Source organism: Argopecten irradians, chromosome 13, assembly GCF_041381155.1.
Source record: "Argopecten irradians isolate NY chromosome 13, Ai_NY, whole genome shotgun sequence".
In the NCBI taxonomy this organism is placed as follows: Eukaryota; Metazoa; Mollusca; class Bivalvia; order Pectinida; family Pectinidae; genus Argopecten; species Argopecten irradians.
In genome coordinates this window covers 33,183,332-33,203,647 of record NC_091146.1, presented here as the reverse complement: position 1 = coordinate 33,203,647, position 20,316 = coordinate 33,183,332, and the positions used below count along the sequence as shown (strand labels likewise).

Below are 20,316 nucleotides of genomic sequence, written 5' to 3'. Positions count from 1 at the left end.
ATAATATCAATAGTAGATTTAATATATTCATTACAAACTAAGTCCTCACCAACAGCCTTATTGCTTCTTAATTTGCTGACACAATTAAGTATTTCAGATGCTGATATTTGTTGATTCAAGATATCATGAGCACCTAGGTTCGACAACTCTTTGATTTCTTCAATTGATAGTACATGGTCAATATCACCTTCAACATTATTATTAAAATATGTACCAAAAAAGTTGAATAATTCATCGATGCTTGCCTTACACGATTTATTTGTGGAATTACCTTGATTTAATATTTTCCAATATTCTTTTGGGTTTCTAGATCTTAGATTATTTAACTTGGTTTTTATATTCTTCTTATGTGAAGTCACAGCAGATTTCAGTGTTTTACGATAACTTCCTTATCATATAAATTTTCTTTGAGCGCAATATCACCATATCTTTTGTATAATCTCTTGGCTTTTCTGTAGTTCTGTCTAGCAGATTTACATTCAGTTGTAAACCAAGGTTTTTGAAACTTCTGATACTTCTTAACAGGTTGGTTTATACCAAATGCATGTTTGGCAGCATCGACGAAGATTTCACACATTATATTTACAGTTTCATCAAGTGAATTTAAATTATCAGTTTCGCTATTACACATAGCGTCTACGATATTTTCGATATAGGGAAACCTTTCGGAAACATAATCAACAAATAATCCTTTACCAGCATCATTCCACTTTTTAGGTTTCAACAATGAAGATTTCGCTTGTATCAGAAATATTACATTTTTTTATAAACATAAGTGAATCGGACAGTGTACATCTGACAACAATGTGGAGAATTCGTTAATCGAGAACTCATTTACTAACTTTAAAAAGTCAAAATTACTTATACAATAATCCACAACACTTTGGTTTTTACAAGTTAACTTACCGACTCCACCATCATCTCCCATTCGACCGTTCAAAATAAAAATATTGCAATTATTACACATGTTTAGCAAATGTTTACCACAATTATTACACACTTTATCCTCAGAGCTTCTCATCTGAGATACTTGAATTTCTTCAAATTTGTGAATATCAGAGTGGTTAAAAAGTACATCCGATACTTCAACAAAATCAGGTTGTTCTGCAGTTCTACTATTAAAATCACCAAGCAGACATATATACTTATAATTAAAATCTCCACTTAGATTCAAAAATTCATTCTCACTTTCCTCATAACAATCGATTGAAGAATAATTAGAATTAGCTGGGGGAATATAATTTAAAGCAAATAATACGTTGCCTTGGCAATTAAGTACAGAACTATTCATTTTAATCCATAAAGTATGTTTAGAATCTGTTTTCAGGTAAGTACACGTAATGTGTTTAGCATATTCATTTTTTACATAAACAATTATTCCACCATATTTTTTAGTAGATAATGACTTTCTGTGCTTACAATATACCGTGTACCCATCAATATCTATAGAGTCTGCCTCATCAGTTTTTGACTCAGTGATACAAATCATATCATACTTCAGTATGTAATCCATAAACTCTGGATATTTAAGTTTACCTACAAGACCATTTTCAGTTACACAAATAATTTTAAACGAGTCATTTAAGGACGGTTCTTCCTCCGCGGGATCCTAGACGGTTTTAACTGAAGTTTCCTCGTCAGTCGGGACTGTAGAGGAGCTCCCTCCTCTTCGAGGATTGTATGACGTCCGAGTATTAAATCTGTTAACTACCCGAGGAAAATCTACCGCGCTTAGCAGGGGGAGTGACTCTGGATTCACCAAATCCCTGTCCCACTGATCGTGAATCCATACGTTCTGGAGTCCCGTTATCACGAGGCCTATCAAACGATCTAACGGCACTACTATATCTTCTGCTAGTGTCGTCCCTTGGTCTAGCACCAGTAGCGTTAAAGTGAACAGTCGGGCAAGGATGGCTAAAGTTGATAAAAATGGTGTGAATGTATCCAGTATTATTTCTTATGAAATAGAAAAATAAAATCTCTCGTCAAAATCTGTCTGCGTACGAAGAAATTAATTTAAAGTTTGGGAATTCTAAAACGTCCTCCCGGCTCACTATGTCTGTGGTTACCTTACCACGCAGCCTCGCTTTCAACGCTTTCAACTTTTCTTTACTTTAATGGTCAGAACTGGAAACTAAGCAGAACTTGACCGTCCTATTAATATGTGAGAACTTTTGGAAGGCCAATGAACGCATTTAGACTGGTTTTCTATGCCCGACTATTCACTTTAACTTCGTTGACAGTTATATGTCCATTCGGTGCTTCTCTAGGTTTATCTTCCGTTACAACATCCTCCGTGTATAAATGACCGTCTACAATAAGTTTATCTCGCGATCGAACTAGTTTCACTCGGTGGCCTTCGCGCCGTAGTTCTTTGAGTTTGGGATACAACACCCTCCGCTTTTCCTCAATTTCCTAAATACGTGAGTATGGCATGTACACCAGGAACTGAAACATTACTTTTTCCCCATCTTATTTTTGTCTGTGTTGTGTTTGTTTACATACTTCACATTAATTTCATTTCCTTTCCTGTAATGCAACGCATAAAACCGTACTGCATATGATAATTTAAATAGCCAATTGATACTATATCATCTCGGTGAGTCATACTAACCTTCAGCATATCAGTGAAAGTATAATATTTATCAATATATATTGTGCAATTGATTCTACGTATATTGCATTTACATTGCAAGTTTATTGGGGTTTGGTGTACAAATTAGTCTCAATTCACACTCGGCTTATATATTCCATGAAATATGCAGTTATCGGTTTGGGTTTTGTGTATAAATCTGTTGATCTGAAACCCGTACATTCTATGAAATTCCAAATAGTTCTATAATTGAACTGCTTCTTGTCTATTCCATGAATGTGCATAGTCCTACGAAAATGTACCACTCTTGTGTGAAATAATACATGGTGTGAATTATGTATATATCCCGCTGTAAAAGTACTTTTTGACTCTGTGAACTCAAGTTTTGTATGAAAGTAGCCTTATAGCATACATCTTAATCGGGTTTTTTTTTTGCAAATTAGTACACTGCTATTATAAGTTCATATATGTAATGAACTTACAACCACAGGGGCTTGGCTCTAGATCTGTAGACCTTTTTTCTTTGCATATATGTGGTACTGTGTCACAGTATTACACATGTGGGGAGGAAAGATGTGTACAGAGCCAAGCGCCGGTGCAATGTACTTAAACGTGAAAATATCACTCATAAAGATGCTCCACCGCTGACAAATGGTACTTTTTCACTATCAAAAACAGGAGCAGACGATTTAGTATTTTTCTTCAGTTACAAAAGTTACTTACTTTATACCATTACCACCATTGAAAAGTTTGAGCTTCTAATTTTACTTAAAATTTAAAATATTAAAAAGGCGAAATAGATTATTACATAATATTTTTTTGTGTTAATTAGGCATATATATACACGATTGAACACCAATTATGCTCTGTCGGCGGTGGAGCATCTTTAACTGAATTTTTACATGTAATGAATGTAATAATTCATATGTAATGAACTTTCATATACAACCACAGGGGCTTGGCTCTGTGCACCTTTTTCTCTTTGCATATGTGTGGTACTGTGTCACAGTATTACGCATATGGAGGAAAGGAGTAAAGAAGCGCCGGTGATCTGTGTAAAATACAGTACAATGTAATATACAATATTTTTTTGTACAATTTACTCTGTTATCACTTAACTGAATATTGTCGTGCTATCATAAAGTGTGGGTTGTGATTGAATAGTGTATTTTATATGCGCCTGCGCGCGCAGACACACACACACACACACACACACACACACACACACACACACACACACACACACACACACACACACACACACATGCATGCGAGTTCCTTTGTAAAGAACATTCGTATACAACCACAGGGGTTTGGCTCTGTGTACATTCCTTTCTCTGCATATTTGTGGTACTGTATCACAATATTACACGTGTTGAGAGGAAGAACGTATACAGGGCCAAATGCCGGTGAAGACTTCATTTAACTTTTTCTTTTCATATAAAGTGTGGGTTGTGATTAAAATATTATATTTTAAATGCGCCTGTGCGCGCTAATTAATACACACGCACACACAGGCCACAGGGGGCCAACTCAATGAAAATGGATGTTGTCATACATTTTTTATATTTGGTGGATGGACTGATGAGTATATATGACAGTCATGTGATTTTTTTCCGAAAAATACGAGATTTGAAAAATTATTAAAAAATCGGGATATTTGACCTCGATATTTACTATAAAACAGAGAAAGGGACGACAGTCGCCATATTGGAATTTTTACCCCCACCTCGATTAAAGTTAATTTTTCCACAATAGTATACCTTTTTTTCCTAGAGTCATAGTCACGCATCAGTCCTCCGATAATCCATAATCACACACATACCATGCAAAAGCATATAAACGATGTCTATATAGTCGAACGCAATATTTTAATCCAAAATTACCGGCGCTTTCTGACTTGTGACATCGAAAGCAACGTCCTAGTGAAGAGCGATTAGAGTGACTTCCCCTGCAGTGTAATTCAATCGGTTTAGTCAGAGATATTCCGATACGTTTGTTTTCGCGGAAAATTTGAATATTAAAACGTATCGGAATACCTCTGATCAGAGATTTAAAATCTCTGCTCTGATTAAACCGATTAAATTTACACTGCAGGGGAAGTCAGGGGTGACACAGGCATGCTATGGTCACTGCTTCCACTTCGGTGGGACACGGTAGCGATGTGGTTGTACACATTTATGTATACACGTTATGCTTTTACGGTGTTTACGGTTTACATGTTCAAAGCAATAAATTGTATATATATCTTTAACAAATTATTTGAACTGTGAGCGTGCCTGGGTCCTGCGTTAGTTATTAAAGTACATGTAACGAACACTAAATAGTAAATTTATACCATACAGTATATGCATGTTCTAGAACAGTGTAACGTAATATGTATGCTTTAGGCATGAATGGGAAATCTATTCATTTATGTAAAACAAAAAGAACCAGATAACTCTTTCAATTTTTTTCTCGTTTTTATTTTATTATTTTTTTTCCATTCTTCTTTCTGTGTTTTGTGTGTTATTTTTTTTTTTTACATTTACTTTTCTTACGTTGACAAACCTTGATGTCTACCACTTATTATTGAAATTTTATATCGTGGAAGTATGTAATTGATTAATTTCAAAAACAAACAAAACTAAATCTTGTTTTAAAATATGTGTTTAAAATATGTGTTGGTGTGTAGCTAGCTTTCTTTCCGGATTCCCGAGCTCCGGGTTTCTTCCTATTACTTCGTTTTATCTCCACTCTGTTATTTCCGGTTTGGCACACGTGTAGTCGACGGCCGATGTGTTTTGGTTGTGAGCAGGTGTGTAGTGGACGGTCGGTGTGTTTTTGTTGTGAGCAGGTGTGTAGTGGATAGTGAGTCACTGTTCTCTGACCATGGTTTGTATGTTTTACTTTCTTCTTCTCCTTTACTCTTTTTTCTTTCTTTATGTTCTACTTTCTCTTTGTTGGGAGGTGCCAAGTCATCTGGTTACACATATGATATCATGAACACCAATGACATCACGGTGCTATCAGCGAACTGTCAGGGGTTGGGTGACAGGGTCAAAAGGAAAGACGTATTTTCTTATTTAAGAGATAAACGATATAGTATATATTGTTTACAGGACACTCATTTTTCTTCTGACCAGGAACAAATTATTAAAAAAGAATGGGGATATCACACATATTTTAGTTCTTTTTAATCTAATGCACGTGGCGTGGCAATCCTTTTGAATAATAACTTTGAATTTAAAGTATATAAAGAAAAAAGGGACTCGAGTGGTGATTTTCTTGCTCTTGATATAGTTATTGATGGGTCCAGAACAACACTTATCTCTTTTTATGGACCAAACCAGGACACACCAAGCTTTTATGACTTTAGACTACGATAATAATTAAAGACATTGAATAATCCTGCAGCCAGAAATAAAGTCTTGGAAATCAATCAAAATTATAGTTTAATTGACATTTTTAGGGAGCACCATCCAGATACTAGGCGTTATACCTGGCGAAACGTAAATCCTATAAAACAAGCAAGACTGGACTTCTTTTTAATATCCGAAACTCTTCTTTCTAGTGTTAATAGGTCCAGAATTGAACTGGGTTATAGATCTGACCATTCTATCCCAACATTATCTTTGACTTTGAATGAATTTAAAAAAGGGAAGGGACTTTGGAAATTTAACAACTCTTTATTATTTGAATCTGAATATCTTGAAATGATTAAAACTTGTATTGAGGAGGTCAAGCTGCAGTACTGTTTACCTGTGTATAATTTTAATTCTATTGAAAATATTTCTTACAGTGATATACAGTTTTTAATAAATTATCAATTATTTCTGGAAACATTACCTATGGAAATAAGGAGTAGATCTATATCATATTCATCTTTTAGGAAAAAACAAGCTAATCTACTTGAGAATAATCTTAAGACTTCAATAGAATTATTAGAGGCGGAAACTGATCCTGACCATGAACAATTAGATAGATTAAGAAAGGAGTTGGAAGCTGTACGTGTTAAAAAAGTTAAGGGCAGTCTAATTAGATCAAAGGGCAAAATGGATTGAGGAGGGGGAGAAACCAACATCATATTTTTTAAATTTAGAAAACAGAAATTTCACTTCTAAGATCATACATGAAATACAAAAAAAGATAATGGAGATAATATAACTAAACAAGAGGAAGTCCTGTCAAAATACTGAGTCAGATAGCTTAGAGGGTAAGATAACGTTTGAGGAAGCAGGAAAAGTTCTAAGAGGTATGAAAAATAATAAGAGTCCAGGGTCAGATGGTTTCACTTCAGAATTTTTTAAAGTTTTTTGGAGGAATTTAGGTAGTTTTGTTGTGCGCTCTTTAAATCATGGTTTTTTAGTAGGTCAATGTTCAGTTACCCAAAGACATGGAATTATTGTGTGTATTCCCAAGGGAGATAAGCCACGCCACTCCTTAAAAAACTGGAGGCCAATTACACTCTTAAATATTACATATAAAATTGCTTCAGGGGTAATTTCACAAAGAATCAAAACAGTTTTAGATAAAATTATCAATGAAGATCAGACTGGCTTTTTATCTGGTAGGTATATAGGTGAAAATATCCGCACAGTGTATGATGTAATGCAATATGTTGAAGATTTAAATATTCCAGGTGTGTTGATGTTAGTAGATTTCGAAAAGGCATTTGACTCCGTTTCATGGAGATTTATTGATAAAGTTTTTAACTATTTTAACTTTGGACCAGAAATAAGAAAGTGGTTAAAATTATTTAACAATAATGTATATTCTTCAATTAATCAAGGGGGAAATTTATCGGAACGTATCAGTATACAAAGAGGTTGTCGTCAAGGAGATCCAATAGCTCCCTACATTTTTATTATATGTGCAGAAGTTCTAGTTGCAAGAATTAGAAATAATAATCATATTAAAGGCAATGATGTAGATAATGTACCAATTTTGAACGTGCAATATGCAGATGACACTGGTTTAATACTAGATGGGTCAGAGATGGCTCTTAATGAGTCTATATCTGAGTTGAATAACTATGCAAAAAATTCAGGTTTAAATATTAATACTAGTAAAACACAAGTTATATGGTTAGGGAGCTATAAATACAGTAATGTAACATATAGGCCAGATTTGAATTTACAGTGGGGGAAAACCAGATTTACATTTTTGGGGGTTGAATTTTCAGTTGATTTAGATCAAATACCAAAAATGAATTTTGACAAAAAAAATTGTAAAACTCAAGTCACTTCTTACTGTTTGGAAGAGGAGGAGCTTGACTCCAATTGGGAAAATCAATGTTATTAAATCTTTATTGATCTCGCAACTTAACTATCTATTTATAACCCTACCAAACCCACCAGAAAAAATATTTAGCTACAATAAATTCTTTATTACTCGATTTTTTGTGGAATGGTAAATGCCATAAGATCAAATCAGATGTTATGATTCAAAATTATGCAGATGGTGGACTTAAGATGATTGACTTGTATGCTTTCATCCATTCATTAAAGTTAGGATGGGTTAGAAGATTTTTCTCGTCTTCAGGCAAATGGTATCTGATCCTCAAGTCAACTCTAGATTTGAATAAGATATATAATTGTGGGAAGGATTATGTAAAATTGTGTATATCCAGATGTCGTAATCAATTTTGGAAAGATATCTTTAAAGCATGGGATAAATTAAACTAGTCTGAAGATATGAGGCTAAATAGACAAGAGTGTATCCTCAAAACACCTCTCTGGTACAACAATGATATTAAAGTTGATAATAAATTTGTTTTTTACCCCAATTGGTTTAGGTCAGGTACTTTAATTTTAAATGATTTGATGAAAAATTCTGACAATTTTACTTTTCTTTCTTTTGACGAATTTATACAAAAATTTGGAATTGATACTAATTGTTTACAATACCATGGACTAATATTGTCAATAAAGCGCTATTTAAGAAATCTCGAAATAAAACCAGAGAAATTTTCATACCCTTTTATATACCACAATTATTAGAAATTTTCTTTAAAAGCAAAAAGGGTGTGAAAGACTTCTATAGGTTTATCATAACTCCATCAACAACTCCAACGGGTACTAGAAAATGGAATTTGAGCTTTAACTTTGATACAGAAATGTGGTTAAAAATATATACTCTTCCATTTAAGGTAACAAAAAATTCCAAATTGATATGGTTTCAAGTCATAATATTCATCATATATTTAGTTACTAATACCTTCCTTCATAAGATAGGAATAAACCCTAGTCCTATGTGTACTTTATGTAATAGAGAAAGGGAGACAATTATACGCAAAGAGGTGCAAACTCTGCTTCAAAATTTTGAAACTTTATTAGATTTATTGTTTATTCCCTTTGCATGTAATAAAGATTCATTTCTTTTTGGAATAGTTTTACAAAATTGTAGCTCTGTTGACAATGAAATTTTGATAATTATGAAACATTACATTTATAAAACCAGATGTATTAGCAACTCTTTAAATATCAATGCTCTTATAAATGTAATTAAGGATAATTTTTTAGTTCAAAAATATATGTTTTTTAGTCAAAGTGACCATGTTAAAAGGCAATTTGAAATAGGCTGGAGGAAATGGAAACCTTTATTGGACCTTTAAGTATATACCTTTACCCTAGTCTTTCACTTAGTCTTTTACTACTGCTAACTTACTTTAATTTTCTTTTTTATCTTTTGCTGGGGTTTAAATAGCTGATCAGCACAACGATTCTTCAGAACAATTTTTCATTTTTTTTATTTAATATAATATATTTAAACTATAATATAGTGTATGTGTAACGGTACCTCCTCCCTCTTCTGTCTTCTTCCTTCTTATCTTTCTTCTTTAGTATGTCTGTCTGTCTGTCTGTCTGTATGTATGTGAGTGTGTAATTTTGTGTGTATGTGTGTGTGTGTGAGAATGAGAGAGTGAGAGCATGCATATATGTGCGTTATGGTTTGCTATTAATGGCTAATATATGTTTTTATGGATGTCTCATAACGTACAATTTGATGTTTTTAAGTATTGTGAATGAGTGCATATGCAAGTGTTTGTGTGTTAGTGTCCATTTAAATATACATTTTATATGTGCTGTGTAAAATGTTCGAAAATAAAAAATTAAAAAAAAAACAATCCATGCAGAACTCTAGGACAAGTACCGATTTATAGGATTTGCCTTTAATTCCCCTATTGGGCCCCGCCCCTCCTGCCCCCCGGGACCAGAGCCAAAATTTATACAAACTCAGTTCTTATTCTCCCATGGGTATTTCTGGCCAAATTTGGGTACAATCCATGCAGAACTCTAGGACAAGTACCGATTTATAGGATTTACCTATAATTCCCCTTTTTGGCCCCGCCCCTCCTGCCCCCGGGGGACCAGAGCCAAAATTTATACAAGTTCTGTTCCCCTTCCCCCAAGGATGTTTGTGGCCAAATTTGGTTACAATTTATGTAGAACTCTATGACTACCGGTAGTATCGATTTAAAGGATTTACCTCTATTTCCCCTATTAGGCCCCGCCCCTCCTGCCCCTGAGGGACCAAAGCCAAAATTTATACAAATTCTGTTCCCCTTCCCACAAGGATTTTTGGGGCCAAATTTAGTTACATTCCATTCAGAACTCTATGACTAGTAGCGATTTAAAGGATTTACCCCTATTTCCCCTATTGGGCCCCGCCCCTCCTGCCCCCGGGGGACCAGAGCCAAAATTTATACAAGTTCTGTTCCCCTTCCCCCAAGGATGATGTTTGTGGCCAAATTTGGTTACATTCCATTCAGAACTCTATGACTAGTAGCTAGCGATTTAAAGAAATTACCTCTATTTCCCCTATTGGGCCCCACCCCTCCTGTCCCCGGGGGACCAGAGACAAAATTTATACAAGTTCTGTTCCCCTTCCCCAAGGATGTTTGTGGCCAAATTTGGTTACAATTCATGTAGAACTCTATGACAAGTATCGATTTAAAGGATTTACCTCTATTTCCCCTATTAGGCCCCGCCCCTCCTGCCCCTGGGGGACCAGAGCCAAAATTTATACAAATTCTGTTCCCCTTCCCACAAGGATTGTTGGGGCCAAATTTAGTTACATTCCATTGAAAACTCTATGACTAGTAGCGATTTAAAGGATTTACCTCTATTTCCCCTATTGGGCCCCGCCCCTCCTGCCCCCAGGGGACCAGAGCCAAAATTTATAAAAGCTCTGTTCCCCTTCCGCCAAGGATGATGTTTGTGGCCAAATTTGGTTACATTCCATTCAGAACTCTATGACTAGTAGCTAGCGATTTAAAGAAATTACCTCTATTTCCCCTATTGGGCCCCACCCCTCCTGTCCCCGGGGGACCAGAGACAAAATTTATACAAGTTCTGTTCCCCTTCCCTAAGGATGTTTGTGGCCAAATTTGGTTACAATTTATGTTGAACTCTATGACTACCGGTAGTATCGATTTAAAGGATTTACCTCTATTTCCCCTATTAGGCCCCGCCCCTCCTGCCCCTGAGGGACCAAAGCCAAAATTTATACAAATTCTGTTCCCCTTCCCACAAGGATTTTTGGGGCCAAATTTAGTTACATTCCATTCAGAACTCTATGACTAATAGCGATTTAAAGGATTTACCCCTATTTCCCCTATTGGGGCCCGCCCCTCCTGCCCCCGGGGGACCAGAGCCAAAATTTATAAAAGTTCTGTTCCCCTTCCGCCAAGGATGATGTTTGTGGCCAAATTTGGTTACATTCCATTCAGAACTCTATGACTAGTAGCTAGCGATTTAAAGGATTTACCTCTATTTCCCCTATTGGGCCCCACCCCTCCTGTCCCCGGGGGACCAGAGACAAAATTTATAAAAGTTCTGTTCCCCTTCCCCCAAGGATGTTTGTGGCTAATTTTGGTTACAATCCATGCAGAACTCTAGGACAAGTAGCGATTTATAGGATTTATCTCTATTTCCTCTATTGGGCCCCGCCCCTCCTGGCCCCGGGGGGTCAGAGCCAAAATTTATACAAGTTCTGTTCCCCTCCCCCAAGGATGTTTGTGGCCAAATTTGGTTACAATCCATGCAGAAGTCTATGACTAGTAGTGATTTAAAGAAAATGTTGACGGACAGACGGACGGACGACGGACGCCGGGCCATGACATAAGCTCACACCGGCCCAAAGGGCCGGTGAGCTAAAAACTACATTTTATTGTTGAACAATGACGCACGACTTCAAAGTCGCACAGTCAACCCAAATATGTAGATGAATCCTTGGTCAACCACAGTGTACCGTTATTCAATTGTTTTCATCTATGTCAAAGGACCAAATTGAAGCATAGATGATGGCTTTACATTGAACGGAATGTATGGTATGACAAGAGATCCCAGAGGGATCTTGGCGTTGGCGCCCACCAAAGAATGATCTATATGTCTGACAACAGAAAGAGGGATCTTTTCTCTGCTTTTCAAACTTTTACTACATACTATATATGAAACTTGAGAAAGATTGTTTTGGTACTTTCTGAGATATGTAGCAATAACAAACTTCAATTATCAAAATCCAAGATGGCTACCTGTCGATCATCTTGCTGACCGATAAGTCCAAAAATGCACTAGACCCCTCGGGGAACCTGCACATGAAATTTGAGAAAGATTCCTTCAGTACTTTCTGAGAAATAGCGGTAACAAACTTTAACTATCAAAATCCAAGATGGCCGCCGGTCGGCCATCTTGTTGACCGATCTGTCCCAAAATGCAATATGCACAACTTGGGTCCAAGGGGATCATACATATGAAATTTGAGAAGGATCCCTTCAGTACTTTCTGAGAAATAGCGGTAACAAACTTTGACTATCAAAATCCAAGATGGCCGCCGGTCGGCCATCTTGTTGACCGATCGGTCCCAAAATGCAATATGCACAACAACGGTCCTAGGGGAACCTACATATGAAATTTGAGAAAGATTCCTCCAGTACTTTCTGAGAAATAGCGGTAACAAACTTTAACTATCAAAATCCAAGATGGCCGCCGGTCGGCCATCTTGTTGACCGATCTGTCCCAAAATGCAATATGCACAACAACGGTCCTAGGGGAACCTACATATGAAATTTGAGAAAGATTCCTTCAGTACTTTCTGAGAAATAGCGGTAACAAACTTTAACTATCAAAATCCAAGATGGCCGCCGGTCGGCCATCTTGTTGACCGATCTGTCCCAAAATGCAATATGCACAACTAGGGTCCAAGGGGAACATACATATGAAATTTGAGAAGGATCCCTTCAGTACTTTCTGAGAAATAGCGGTAACAAACTTTAACTATCAAAATCCAAGATGGCCGCTGGTCGGTCATCTTGTTGACCGATCGGTCCCAAAATACAATATGCACAACTAGGGTCCTAGGGGAACCTACATATGAAATTTGAGAAAAATTCCTTCAGTACTTTCTGAGAAATAGCGGTAACAAACTTTAACTATCAAAATCCAAGATGGCCGCCGGTCAGCCATCTTGTTGACCGATCGGTCCCAAAATGCAATATGCACAACTAGGGTCCTAGGGGAACCTACATATGAAATTTGAGAAAGATCCCTTCAGTACTTTCTGAGAAATAGCGGTAACAAACTTTAACTATCAAAATCCAAGATGGCCGCCGGTCGGCCATCTTGTTGACCGATCTGTCCCAAAATGCAATATGCACAACTAGGGTCCTAGGGGAACCTACATATGAAATTTGAGAAAGATCCCTTCAGTACTTTCTGAGAAATAGCGGTAACAAACTTTAACTATCAAAATCCAAGATGGCCGCCGGTCGGCCATCTTGTTGACCGATCTGTCCCAAAATGCAATATGCACAACTAGGGTCCAAGGGGAACCTACATATGAAATTTGAGAAGGATCCCTTCAGTACTTTCTGAGAAATAGCGGTAACAAACTTTAACTATCAAAATCCAAGATGGCCGCTGGTCGGTCATCTTGTTGACCGATCGGTCCCAAAATACAATATGCACAACTAGGGTCCTAGGGGAACCTACATATGAAATTTGAGAAAAATTCCTTCAGTACTTTCTGAGAAATAGCGGTAACAAACTTTAACTATCAAAATCCAAGATGGTCGCCAGTCGGCCATCTTGTTGACCGATTGGTCCCAAAATGCAATATGCACAACTAGGGCTCTAGGGGAACCTACGTGTGAAATTAAAAGAAGATCCCTTCAGCACTTTCTGAGAAATAGCGGTAACAAGAATTGTTAACGGACGGAAGGACGGACGGACCACGGACGAAAGGCGATTTGAATAGCCCACCATCTGATGATAGTGGGCTAAAAATTGGATATTTTTTCAGAGAGACATTTGGTATGTTTCTTAATTACGTTGACATAATTTTAACGTTATTTTCAGAAACTAGACTTTCTTCTTTTTATTACAATTGTTGTTATACAAATACACAAGTGAAATCACCCTCGATACTCCTGGTGTTCCCATCATATATGTGATCTCTACATTCCCGGACAATCTCATCGTGAAACCTGAGGCAGCTTCAGGGAACAAGTCTGAACCAGTTACAGGCCTTTAAACATTTCTTTGAAAGTTACAGCACAGGGCCATGTATAGTTTCTATATGAAAAAATAGCCAGAAATACATTGTTATTTTATATGTATTTCTGGCTAAATTACCTGTTCTGTTATGATGCCTCCAGTTTTACTATGAGATAGTCCAGATCAGAAACCCTGGGGTATCAGGAATGGGTAAAAGGTTGCTTCACATGTTTAACACAAATAAGGTGCTAGACCTATATATGATACTTATAATAAAAGGACACTTTAGTTGGCCTTTGATTGGTTCAGAATATTTCCTCTGAACTTCCTTTCAGTTTACTATGGTAAACCATGGTATGACACACTCAATTCCGCAGGGGTTAATATCACTCTCGTAATGATTTTCAAACTCGTCCGAGATCTTTCAAATTCATATTAGCAAAGTCAAATAGCAATCAATATTATTGCTTAGAACAATGTATCCATAAACGAAAATGTTCTTCTTTCGATCTTACTAATGAAAGTCTAAATACAAAAGTAAGTTTCATTCAAATTAGTTTATAACTTAGTTAATAATCCCAGAGGGATCCTTGCGCCAATCAAAGAATGATCTACGTCTGACAATGGAAAGAGGATCTTTTCTCTGCTTTTTAAACGTTTACTACCGGGTACATATTACTACATATGAAATTTGAGAAAGATCCTTTCAGTACTTTTTGAGATATATAACACTAACAAACTTCAATAATCAAAATCCAAGAAGGCTATACCTGTCAATCGATGCAATATGCACAACTAGGGGAACCTGCACATGAAATTTGAGAGAGATCCCTTCAATACTTTCTGAGATATAGCGGTAACAAACTTCAGTTGTGAAAATCCAAGAAAAAGAATCCACAAATGAAATTTGAGAATGATCCTTTCTGTACTTTCTGAGAAATTGCGATAACAAACTTTAACTATCAAAATCCAAGATGGATGCCTGGTGGCCATCTTGTTGACCGATTGGTTTCCAAATGCAATATGCATAACTAGGGCCATAGGGGAACCTGCATATGGAATTTGGCAGAGATCCCTTCAGTCCTTTCTGAGAAATTGTGAAAACAAAATTTTAACGATCAAAATCTAAGATGACTGCCTGGCGGCCATCTTGTTCACCGATTGGTCCCAAAATGCATTATACTCAACTAGGGCTCTAGGGGAACCTACATATGAAATTTAAGAAAGATCCCTTCAGCACTTTCTGAGAAGTAGCGATAACAAGATTTTTTAACGGACGGACGGTTTGGTTTGATTAGTTTAACGTCCAGGGTCATTTAAGGACGTCCAGGTTTGTTGGTGGAGGAAAGCCGGAGTACCCGGAGAAAAACCACCGACCAGCTGTCATTACCTGACAACTGCCCCACATAGGATTCGAATTGCGACCCAGAGGTGGAGGGCATGTGATTCTATGTCGGTACATCTTTACCACTCGGCCGGACGGACGGACAACGGACCACGGATGAAAGGCGATTTGAATAGCCCACCATGATGATGGGCTAAAAAAGGAAAATATCATACACGAGAGACCATAAGGATCTTGGTGGCTACCAAAGAGTGATCAATGTTAGGATAATTTCTCTGTATTTCAAACTTTGACTACATACGACGTACAACATACATGTACTGTACTACATTTGAGATAGATTGCTTCAATACTTTCTGAGAAATAGCGATAACAAACTTCCAACTATTAAAATCCTAGATGGCGACCTGCAGGCAGTCCCAAAATGAATGCGATATGCACAACTAGGGCCATAGGGGAATATACATATGAAATTTGAGACAGATGTATTCCGTGCTTTCTGAGAAATATCGGTAACAAACTTCGATCACCAAAATCCAAGATGGCGGGCTGTCGGCCATCTTGTTCACCGATTGGTCCCAAAATGAAGTATTCAAAACTACTGTCATAGGGGAACTTGCACATGAAATTTGAGACAAATCCTTTCAGCACTTTTTGAGAAATAGCGGTAACAAAATTAAATATGTTATCAAAATACAATATGGCGGCCTGGCCGCCACATTGTTTTACCGATCAGTTTTAAAATCAGCATGACACTCTAAGGGACCATGGGAATCATGCATGTGAAATTTGAGAGATATCTGTTGAGTAATTCTTGAGAAAATGCGGTAAAAAAACATCAACTGCCAAAATCCAAGATGGCTGCCTGGTGGCCATATTGTTTTTCCGATTAGTTTTAAAATCAGCATGATACTCTTAGGGACCAATGGAATTGGAGAAATATCCGTAGAGTACTTCTCAAGAAATAGCATAACAAGCATTGCTTACTAAGGCAACAGATGCCAGAAAACAGACGACGTACGACAGACCAAGGACGAAAGACAATTTGAATAACCCCCCATCATATCAGATGATGGTGGCCTAATTATAAAAATCAATTGAACAGCAAAACAATTCCCAAGACACCAGGATCTATACATATAGATATTTATTGATAAAAGAGAAATAAAGCTAAAACTGGCTACATTATATCGACTTTGCTATCAAATAAATATAAGATGTCACTACAAGCTTTATTCACATATCCCGCAGTACTAGTTGATTTCTCATTTACATCGACGGCCTAGATCAGAGTATGTCGAGTTAAATCACATACACCGGTTGTCTCACGAGTTTGTTTATACACAATGGTAGTCTCAATACATGTTTCTTGATTGGTAGGTTTTTTACTCAAATTAACACATTCCCAACCATGTCAGTCGATGTTACAAAATGTTGCTCAACTTCCGTTGAGTTATGCATACCGTGCAAAGTCTCTACAGCATATGTGACGCCTCATGCCCTTTCAAAGACAATGGAGAGCTTTAAATTTCACCATCATATGATGGGAATTTCATATCTGTATAAGCTGACTTCTCTCTTGATGCGTTTTCAGATGTTTGTTTAACAGTTTTCTGACTGACTAAGCCCCTAACCATACAGTATAGTCGAACAGTTTTGTATAGATGCGTTTTCAGATGTTTTTAACAGTTTTCTGACTGATAACACATACAGTATATTGAACAGTTTGGTATAACTTCTGCTTGATGCGGTTTCAGATGTTTGTTGGAAGTTTTCTGACTGACGAATTATTAAGCCTCTAACCAGAAAGTTTAAATGTACGCTTTTGTATTTAAGACTTCGCTCCTTGATGTGTTTCAGATGTTTCTTGAAGTTTTCTGACAGACTAAGCCCTTTACCAGACAGTTTAGATGTACCCTTTTGTATTTATAAGACTTCGCTCCTTGATGCGTTTTTAGACGTTTGTTGAAGTTTGCTTTTCAGACGTTTGTTGAAGTTTGTGTTTTCAGACGTTTGTTGAAGTTTGCGTTTTTAGATGTTTGTTGAAGTTTGCGTTTTCAGACATTCGTTGAATTTGTTTTTTTCAAATGTTTGTTGAAGTTTTCTGACTGACTAAGCCCCTAACCACAGACAATATAGTTGTACGTTTTTCCGCCATTGATGTTTTGAATCGCTTGTGTCCAGTTTCATTCTTATCAAATTCTTTGCCATATACCTTGCATATGTAGGCGTTTCTTTCGTGCGTCTTGGTGTGCTTGTAAAGCGAACTTGCCTGAGTAAAGGCCCTTCCACAGTCATCACATATGTATGGTTTCTCTCCCGTGTGTGCTCTTACGTGTTTCTGTAGAATATCATTCCTGCCAAATCCTTTTCCACATACGCCACATGTGTAAGGTTTTTCTCCTGTATGTGTCCTCATGTGCATATGTAGGGTACTACCCTGACCAAACCCCTTACCACAGACCTCACATTTGTACGGTTTCTCTCCTGTATGTATTCTTGTGTGCACTTGTAGGGGCCCAAGCTGAGTGAATCTCTTTTCACAAAATTCACATTTGAATGGCTTTTCTCCTGTATGTACCCTCTTGTGCTTATATAGTGTACTTGACTCGCTAAACCCCTTGTCACAGACATCACATTTGTACGGTTTCTCACCCGTGTGTGTTCTAAAATGTCTCTTTAGCAATTGCGCTGTATCAAATTCCTTATCACATACACCACACTCGTACGACTTCTCTCCTGTATGCATCCTGAGGTGTCGATTCATGAGCCCTGGCCTGCCTAACACCTTCCCACAGATATCACACGTGTAAGACGTCTCTTCTTGGTGCGTTTTTAGATGTGCGTTTAAGTAATCAGCCTGATCGTACCTCTTACCACAGACTTCACATTTGTATTGCTTCTCTTTTGCATGTACCTTGAGATGTTTCCGTAGATAGCTTGTGTCGCTGAAGCCCTTACCACAGATATCACATTCGAATGGTCTCTCCCCTGTATGTGCTCGTATATGCCTCTGGTGTAGGTTCTTTCTGCTAAACCCTTTTCCACAAATGTCACACGTGTAAGGTTTCTCTCCTGTATGTGACCTCATGTGTGTCTGTAGGGCACTTGCCTGGCTAAATCCCTTCTCACAGAAATCGCATTTGTGTGGTTTATCCATTGTATGAATGCTGTTGTGCCTCTTAAGACTCACCGCCGTACTAAAGCCTTTACCACAGACATCACATTTGAACGGTTTATCTCCTACATGTGCCATCATATCCATCATGTGTGCCTGTAAGGTTTGGTCTCCATTAAATCCCTCACCACCCACATCACATTCATTTGGCTTCTCTCCTGTATGAGCGTGTAGCATTTGGTCTCTATTAAAACCCCCACTACGCACATCACATTCATTTGACTTCTCTCCTGCATGCACCTGTAGCGTTTGGTCTTCATTAAATCCTTCACCACGAACATCACAATCGGTTGGCTTCTCTCCTCTATGTGCCTGAAGCGATTGGTCTTCGTTAAATCCCTCACCACGCAAATCACCTTGGTTGATCTTCTCTCCTGCATGCACTTGAAGCGTTTCGTCTTCGTTAAATCCCTCACCAAGCACATCACATTTGTTTGGTTTCACTCCTGAATGTGCACGTGCCATCATATCCATGATGTGTGCATGTATTGTTTGGTCTACGATAAATCCCTCACCATGCACATCGCATTCGTTTGGCTTCTCTCCTGTATGTGTCATGCCGTGTGCCTGTAGCGTTTGGTCTTTGGTATCGCACACATCATTGGACTTCTCTTCAGTATGTATTATTATAGAATCACTTTGATTGGTCAATCTATCCATTGTCGGTGTATAACTTTGCAAAGATTTCTCCATGGAGATAGTTTATGACTTGTCTGTAGTCAAATGTTTCGTCGAATCTCCTTTTGGAGAATTTTTACTTTAATCAATATAGCTGATATTAAGTATGCTGTATCGACATCAATCAATATTTTCCAATAACAGTAGCGCTGTTGGGAAGTTGGGAATTCTCTCTTCGTTACCTTCAAATGATTTATATCCTTTTGATGGGTTATCTCCTCCTTTGAAGTTTTCCGTTGTAATTTATATCTGAAATATAAAAAAAATGTGTTAAATTACAATGTATGGACTGAAACATCAGCATGGGAAAGTAAGCAATGCAATACTGTCATCCTCGGCGCTCCATGGATTACTATCACTGATGTTATATCCATGTATCCCTGGACTATTTTATAGTAAAACTGGAAGCAGCCTAGGAGAAAAAACTGGCCAATCACAATCCTTTGGAGATTACAGAGAGAGCGCATGACTTCAAAGCCACACAGTCAATCACAGTGTACCGTTATTTGATTTGCTGTACATGTACATCAAAGGACCAAATTCATGTCTTATGTTGCTTTCAGTGTAGTTCAGAAGTGGATGTGGCATCAGTGATATATATATGATAGTAACCCCTGGAGTATCAAGGATGCAATCATGTAAACCAATTTAATTTTTTACTTCAAGACTTTTTTTTGTCCGTGAATTTGGAGAAATTGTTTTTAATCTGTATCTGTGCTCAGAACATTTTATGGCAATTTAAATCCCATTCTTGATTCCCAAAATCAAATATCAGGAAAAATAAAGCTGCTTTTTCAACATGTTCTTACAATTTACTAAAAATAAATTAAATGTTATTTTTATCATGCGAGTGGTATTATGTTTCCTGTTGTCGTCCTAATTACGCGCACACATTAGTTGATTATCACTGCACCACATGGTAAGACATTGAAATTAATCTTCACTTTTAACATAGATTACCCATAATTACTTCAATTGTTTAGTTTATATCCTTTGGACGGCCGTAACGTAGTTATGCGTAATTATTCATTTGCCCCATTTCATG

General features: G+C 37.3%; 1 protein-coding gene across 2 annotated transcripts in view; it reads right to left on the bottom strand.

The window, feature by feature from the left end:
• Window positions 1–20,316, bottom strand: part of LOC138306383 (zinc finger protein 234-like) — a 156,696-nt gene that overhangs the window by 121,893 nt on the left and 14,487 nt on the right. Inside the window, exon 3 of one of the 2 annotated variants that reach the window (XM_069246820.1) lies at window positions 17,159–19,520. The exons of the other annotated variant lie outside the window; for it this stretch is intronic. Within the exon in view, the coding sequence (XP_069102921.1) occupies window positions 17,499–19,286 (1,788 nt within the window). The 5' untranslated portion in view covers window positions 19,287–19,520 and the 3' untranslated portion in view covers window positions 17,159–17,498. Of the gene's footprint in view, window positions 1–17,158; window positions 19,521–20,316 lie in introns of those variants that run through there. 2 annotated transcript variants of the gene reach the window in all.